This window comes from Mobula hypostoma, chromosome 22 (genome assembly GCF_963921235.1).
Source record: "Mobula hypostoma chromosome 22, sMobHyp1.1, whole genome shotgun sequence".
NCBI classification, from domain to species: Eukaryota; Metazoa; Chordata; class Chondrichthyes; order Myliobatiformes; family Myliobatidae; genus Mobula; species Mobula hypostoma.
In genome coordinates, this window is record NC_086118.1 from 48,548,868 (window position 1) to 48,556,107 (window position 7,240).

Here is a 7,240-nt window from a genome sequence, read left to right on the forward strand (position 1 = left end):
GTGCCTTTAGCATAGAGTAATTCATCTCGCTCTTCAATGTGGCCACTTTATTAGGTACCCATGTACACCTGCTCGTTAATGCAAATATCTAATCAGCCAATCATGTGGCAGCAACTCAATGCATTAAAGCATGCAGACATAGTCAAGAGGTTCAGTTGTTGTTTAGACCAAACATCAGAATGGGGAAGAAATGTGATCTGTGACTTTGAATGTAGCATGATTATTGGCGCCAGACTGGGTGGTTTGAGTATCTCAGAAACTGGTGATGTCCTGGGATTTCCACAGATAGCAGTCTCTAGAGTCTGGTGTGAGAAGCAAAACAAAAAAAAAAAAATTGGTGCGCAGAAGTAAAAAAAATCCAGTGGGCAGTAGTCTTGTGGGTGAAAACGCCTTGTTAATGAGAGAGGGCAGACGTGAAAGGCCAGACTGGTTCAAGCTGACAGAAAGTCAACAGTAACTCAAACAACCACATATTGCAACAGTGGTGTGCAAAAAAGCATCTCTGAATGCACCATGCGTAGAACCTTGAAGAGGATGGGCTACAGCAGCAGAAGAACACAAACGTGCACTCAATGTCCACTTAATTAAGTAGAGGTGTACCAAATAAAGTGGCCACTGAATGTATGTACAAGTAGATCTACAGCTTGTGTATATACAGTACAATACTTATTTACATACACTGACAGTGTAGCTGTTGAAATTATTTGATTGCCTCTCTACGTTTTAATATAAATCTGAGTGAATTCCCAAGCCCTAAAAAGAATGAACTTTGAACTCACCTGGTAAGCCCAAACAGAGCAGGCCGCTGTAGTAAATGATGGGAAGGGCTCCAAGCATGCACGGTGAATTCTCTGATTCACCTCCTTCCTGCCAGAGGTCAGGGGAGGTCATGTTGTGCACTTCAACCATCTTCTTTGCTAGGAAGCACTTTAATTCACCTGTAAAAGGCAAAGGTTATGTCCAGCTATTCCACATACAAATGGGAAGGAACAAATGGTCATCAGCCTCGGAATGATTATTGTAACCTGATGAGATTTAATGAAAATATGACGAGTGGGGCTTTAGTACCTATCGCTTCCTATTCGGGGCCACAGTGACACTCTTTAAAGAGTTCAAGTTAGCATGATAATTCTACACCTTACCCCATATGAATCTGGAATTGTCTGTCTTTGCATCTATCATCCCTGATGCCAAGAAAGAGGAAGTTCTAGAGATCATCAGCAGTATCTCGTTCTGATAGGTGCTGCCTCCATTGTGAAAATGAATCTCAAAGTTGTATATGGTAACAGATATGTACATTGAAAATAATTTACTTTGAACTTTGATTTGACAAGCATTTAATGATTCACTTGTCACCAGTTTCTAACAATTGTACCATCTTCTTAATTGTACCATTAACAATTGGCCAGTTGCGGGGGGATGACACTAAAGAAAGGGGGGATGATTTGTGTCTGTAAGGAACTGACATAAAAAGTAAAGATGGAAGTCATGTAAATGATTTATTTAAACCCATGACTCGGTACTAGAGCAATGCACACAAAATGCTGGAGGAATTTGACTAGTTAGGTAGCATCTATGGATAGGAACAGACAGTCAATTGCTGCTGCCTGAACTGCTGAATTTTTCCAGTATTTGTATGTGTGTTTCACTGGATTTCCGGCATCTGCTGAATCTCTTGTGTTTACTCAGTATGAGACAGTTATTTTCTGGGACAATATTAAACGTGGCATAATCATCTCTCCAGCTCATCGCTAGCCTTTTCTTTGGTCCTTTTCATAGCTTGGCTTCCATGCCAAACGCATGTTTATCTGGGACGTCCACTGCAACCCATTAACCCTGTTTTTTTCCCTCTATATTTGTTTCCTGTCCTGGTAAGCTTCGTCAGCATTCTCTGTCTCCATTAAAAGTGCAGCTTCCTATTTTCTAAGTGTTTTTTAAACCAGTTTCAGCAAATTCCATTTTGAAAATTTCAGAGTAGAAAATAGAAAAGCTGCAAAATCTTGGTAAGAGAGAATGATTATCAGCAAATAAATATATTTGTTTTGGTAATTTTGCATGTATTAGGAGTACAATTTATTTTCAACTGCCTTAAGAGCTCAGCAGGTTGGACGGCATCTATGGAGAAAGCATCAGAGGTCATGCTTCAGGTTGATGAAACTATTTAGCCACAAATCTTGTTGAAAGTCATCACTGTAATCAAACTGGAGGTGGATAATTAAGAGGATAAACACAGAAGATTCTGCACACACTGGAAATCCAGAGTAACGCACACAAAATGTTGGAGGAACTCATCGTGTCAGGCAGCATCTATGGAGGAGAACAAACAAGTCAACGCTTTAGGCCGGGCTCTTGGTTCAAAGGGTTGACCACTTAATGCCCTCCATGGATGCTACTGAGTTCTTCCACCATTTTGTGTGTGTTTCGGTGAATATTTGAGAACAGTTTTCATCGTAGTGTCTTTCAGCAAGACTTGTGTTACTAAATGCAGAGAAAAATATAATTAACCCGAGAATCAGGAATCTTCTTTCATGCTTGATTAAAAATAAATTGATTTTTTTTCTATAATGTGAGCTCTGAGATCTTTTAACTACTGTACAAAATAATTTCCTTGGCAAATATAATTGCTGAAGGTATCTCCCTTTCCAAACTGACTATAGTCTCAAAAGGACAGTCGAAACCAATTATTGATATTCTGTCTATTGTAATTGACTCAGTATTGTTTCTCATCGACTCCTCTAACAGGAGACATGAAACAAGCCCTGATATGGAGGGGCCACTGCACAGGATGGGAAGAAACTGCAGAATGTTGTAAATTCAGTCAGCCCCATCATGGGCATGAACCTTCCCTTTATTGAGGATATCTTTAAAAGACAATGTTTTCAATCCGGGGTGTCCCATCATTAAGGACCCCCATTATCCAGAACATGCTCTATTCTCGTTACTACAGGAGCCTGAAGACACACACTCAACATTTTAGGAACAGGTTCTTCCCCTCCACCATCAGATTTATGAATGGACATTAAACTTCCTCATTATTGTACTCCAGGGAGCGGGAAGTGCAGAATCAAATATCGCTGTGATGATTGTACGTTCTAGTATCAATTGTTTGGCGATAATAAAGTATAAAGTATTTTGCTTTTTGCACTATTTAATGATTTATATATTATATTTCTTATTATAATTTATAGTTTATTTTTTATATTGCACTGTACTGCTGCTGCAAAACAACAAATTTCATGACATACCGTAGTCAGGGAAAATAAACCAGATTCTAATTCTGAAGAATACCAGAAGGTTTCTGATAGTTGTTTTTAATTTCTCTGATCTAGTCTGTTGCAAAGTCCAAAATTTATAACTTTTCACAAGAGATTCTGCAGGTGCTGGAAATCCAGAGTAACACACACAAAATGCTGGAGGAACTCAGCAGGTCAGGCAGCATCAATGGAAATGAGTGAACAGTTGATGTTTTGGGCTGAAGCCCTTCAGTAGGACTCAATTTATAGTTAATACTTTTGCACAGATAGCAATGTAAGAAAATTTAGTTCTTTTTGGTGATTTCAGTGAATTATAAAGAGTTTCCATATGTTGAAAGTCTTAATGAAGAATTTTCCTGTGTGTGACAAAGTTGAAACCTTGCTCATTTTGAAGAATTGCTGAAGAGGATTCTTTAACATCTAAAAACTAAAACAATTTTTCTTCCTGGATGGCCCCGTTCAAGAATCAACTGTACGTCTTTAACACTATGCTATGCTTTCAAACAGAAACGGCCGTGCCATTCCCACATAAAAGTGATCAACAATCCAACAGCCGTGTAAACAGCCCATTACAGTGTGGATCGTAAAACAGTTCAGCCACCTTGCAATAAAAGCTAAGGCAATTGCTTTAAAAGCAAATTTCTTCTACCCTACAGAAGTGGAATTTATAGGGTGATCAACAGATCTTGGCAAGAATGAGCCAGACATAATTACTATGATAATGCATTGTCGCAAGTCATTGACGATAGATTACGAGGATAGATCTTAGCCACACTCGCAATGTTCCAAAATCAACAATCCCTGGAATTCATCTTACGCGTCCATTGATGTAAGCTGCTTCACAGTTGAGTTAGCAAATAAAATCTGGTGCCGAGTTACTATATTAAGGTAAGCTTGATCAAAGAAATACATTTTAAAGCTCAAAAGTTCAAATACAAAGTACATAAATATTATCATATACAGTACAGCCCTGAGATTTTTTTTTGCAGGCATTCAAAACAGAACAAAAAATACGGTACAGTAGATTCAATGAAAAACTGCACACGAAGACTGACAACCAACCAGTGCACAAAAGAGGGCAAACTGTGCAAGTAAAATTAAATAGATAATACAGAAAATATGAGTTGTGGAGATCTTTGAAAGTGAGTCCATAGGTAATAATTGTTTGAGGAAGGGAGTGGGATGGAGACAGGCTTAGGGAGGAATTACAGAGCTTGGAGACCTAGAGGCTGATGGTATATCCTTCAGTGGTGGAGTAACTACATTTAGGAGGCCACAGAGTCGTGAATACACAGGGAAATTTTAGGGTCATGGGAGGAATTCAGAGGCCAACAAAGAAGGGTGAGATTTTTAAAGCTGAGGCATGGCTTCACTGTGAGCCAATGCAGAACGGCAAGAAGTCCATCAAGATTGCATCAGCAAGGGAGATGAGGCTGAGTACAGGGCTACGGTAGGAAACTTTGTCACATGGTGTGAGCAGAATTATCTGCAGCTTAATGTGAGAAAGACTAAGGAGCTGGTGGTAGACCTGAGGAGAGCTAAGGTACCGGCAACCCCTGTTTCCTTCCAGGGGATCAGTGTGGACATGGTGGAGGATTACAAATACCTGGGGATACGAATTGACAATAAACTGGACTGGTCAAAGAACACTGAGGCTGTCTACAAGAAGGGTCAGAGCTGTCTCTATTTCCTGAGTAGACTGAGGTCCTTTAACATCTGCCGGACGATGCTGAGGATGTTCTACGAGTCTGTGGTGGCCAGTGCAATCATGTTTGCTCTTGTGTGCTGGGACAGCAGGCTGAGGGTCGCAGACACCAACAGAATCAACAACCTCATTCGTAAGGCCAGTGATGTTGTGGGGATGGAACTGGACTCTCTGACGGTGGTGTCTGAAAAGAGGATGCTGTCCAAGTTGCATGCCATCTTGGACAATGTCTCCCATCCGCTACATAATGTACTGGTTGGGCACAGGAGTACATTCAGCCAGAGACTCATTCCACCGAGATGCAACACAGAGCATCATAGGAAGTCATTCCTGCCTGTGGCCATCAAACTTTACAACTCCTCCCTTGGAGGGTCAGACACCCTGAGCCAATAGGCTGGTCCTGGACTTATTTCCTGGCATAGTTTACATGTTACTATTTAACTATTTGTGGTTTTTATTACTATTTAATTATTTATGGTGCAACTGTAACGAAAACCAATTTCCCCCGGGATCAATAAAGTATGACTATGACTATGACTTGTGGAAACATTTGAGGCAATTTTTTTTACAGAAAGGGTAGTGTGCATGTATGCAGAATAAGCTGTCAGCTCTTAAAAGATAGACAGGTACATGGAGAGGAACGATTTATTTGATAATGGGTCAAACGTAATCAAATAGACATTTCCCCTTTCCTTTCCAGTCCTGAAAAAGGGTCTTGGCCTGAAACGCTGACTGTTTATTCATTTCCAAAGAAGCTGCCTGACCTGCTGAGTTCCTCCATCATTTTGTGTGTGTAGCGATCAAATAGGACTAGCGTTGATGGGGGTATCTTGGTCAGCAGGGACCAGTGGGCCAAATAGCCTGCTTCCAAGCTGTAGATTCAAGATTCAAGTTTATTTTTAAAGTTCAAAGTTCAAAGTGAATTTATTATCAAAGTACATAAACGTCACCACATACTGAGATTGGTTTTCTTGCGGGCATATACAGTAAATCTAAGAATGAATATTGAGAACATGAGATGAAAAATCTTTGAAAGTGAGTCCATAGGTTGTGGGAACAATCCAATGAAGGAGCAACTGAAGTTGAATGAAGTTATCCCCTCTAGTTCAAGAGCTTGATGATTGAGGGGTAATAGCTGTTCCTGACCCTGGTGGTGTGAGTCCTGAGGCTCCTGTACCTTCTTCCCGAAGGCAGCTGTAAGAAGTGAGCATGTTCTGGGTGGTGGGGGCCCTTGACGACGGATGCTGCTCTCCTGCGACAGCGCTCCATGTAGATATGCTCAATGGTGGGGAGGGATTTACCCGTTATGTACTGGGCAATATCCACTGCTTTGTGTAGGATTTCCCATTCAGGGGCATTGGTGTTTCCATGCCAGGCCATAGTGCAACCAATCAATATACTCTCCACCACACATCTGTAGAAGTTTGTCTGAGCTTTAGATGTCACACCAAATCACACGGACCTCGAAACATACACTGAAATGCATCCTTTGCATTAACAGCCAATACATCCAAGAGTGTGCTGGGAGCAGCCTGCAAGAGTCACCACGCACTCTGGCACCAACATAGCATGCCCACAGTGCCTGGAAGCACAACGAACAACAAAACAGCAACAGCAAAAAAAAGCGCCGTTCTTCTCTCCCACCGAAACACATGGAAAGACCTTTAACCCGAGGTTAGGCCTCCAGCCTCCAGTGGACTCAGACTCGGGCTTGCGGGCGTTGGGCTTCGACTTCCGCAGTGGACACGACGGAGGGATTTGCAGACTTGTCTTTGGTGCTCTATAACTCTATAACTATAACTTTGGGATGGGATAGTGGAAGGGTATTAAGTAATGGGGAGAAGGCAGGAGAATGGGGTTGAGAGGGAAGTGGATCAGCCATGATGAAATGGTGGAGTGATGGGCCGAGTGGCCTCATGCTGCTCCTATGTCTTGTGGTCTTGTGGGCTAGGTCCTAGACCACTTTGTGTATCGAACTAAACAAGCAAATGTAGAAGCATTAGACTGAGCAGGACACTCCCCTGATTAAGCTCTCGATCCCGCTTTGTCCTTTAGTTACAGAAAGGCAACAAAACTGGAATAAAGGTACCGCTGGAAAACACAGCAGGTCAGGCAGCATCTGTGGCGATTGAAACAATGTTGTTTCAGGCTGCCATCAGAGAGAGCATCCTCACGTCAGCCATTACCGTCTGGTCTGCAGTGGCATCCTCTCACAACGTACGAAAACTACAGCGAGCCGTCGGGTCAGCAGGAAAGGTCACTGGGCGCAGTCTGCCATCAC

At 41.8% G+C, this 7,240-nt stretch overlaps 1 protein-coding gene across 1 annotated transcript in view; it reads right to left on the minus strand.

Annotated features, from left to right (window-relative positions):
• The window catches only part of gpr142 (G protein-coupled receptor 142), a 35,990-nt gene that overhangs the window by 19,182 nt on the left and 9,568 nt on the right, over window positions 1-7,240 (minus strand). Inside the window, exon 2 of the mRNA XM_063030713.1 lies at window positions 780-938. Coding sequence (XP_062886783.1) covers window positions 780-909 — 130 coding nt within the window. The 5' untranslated portion in view covers window positions 910-938. The remainder of the gene's footprint in view (window positions 1-779; window positions 939-7,240) is intronic.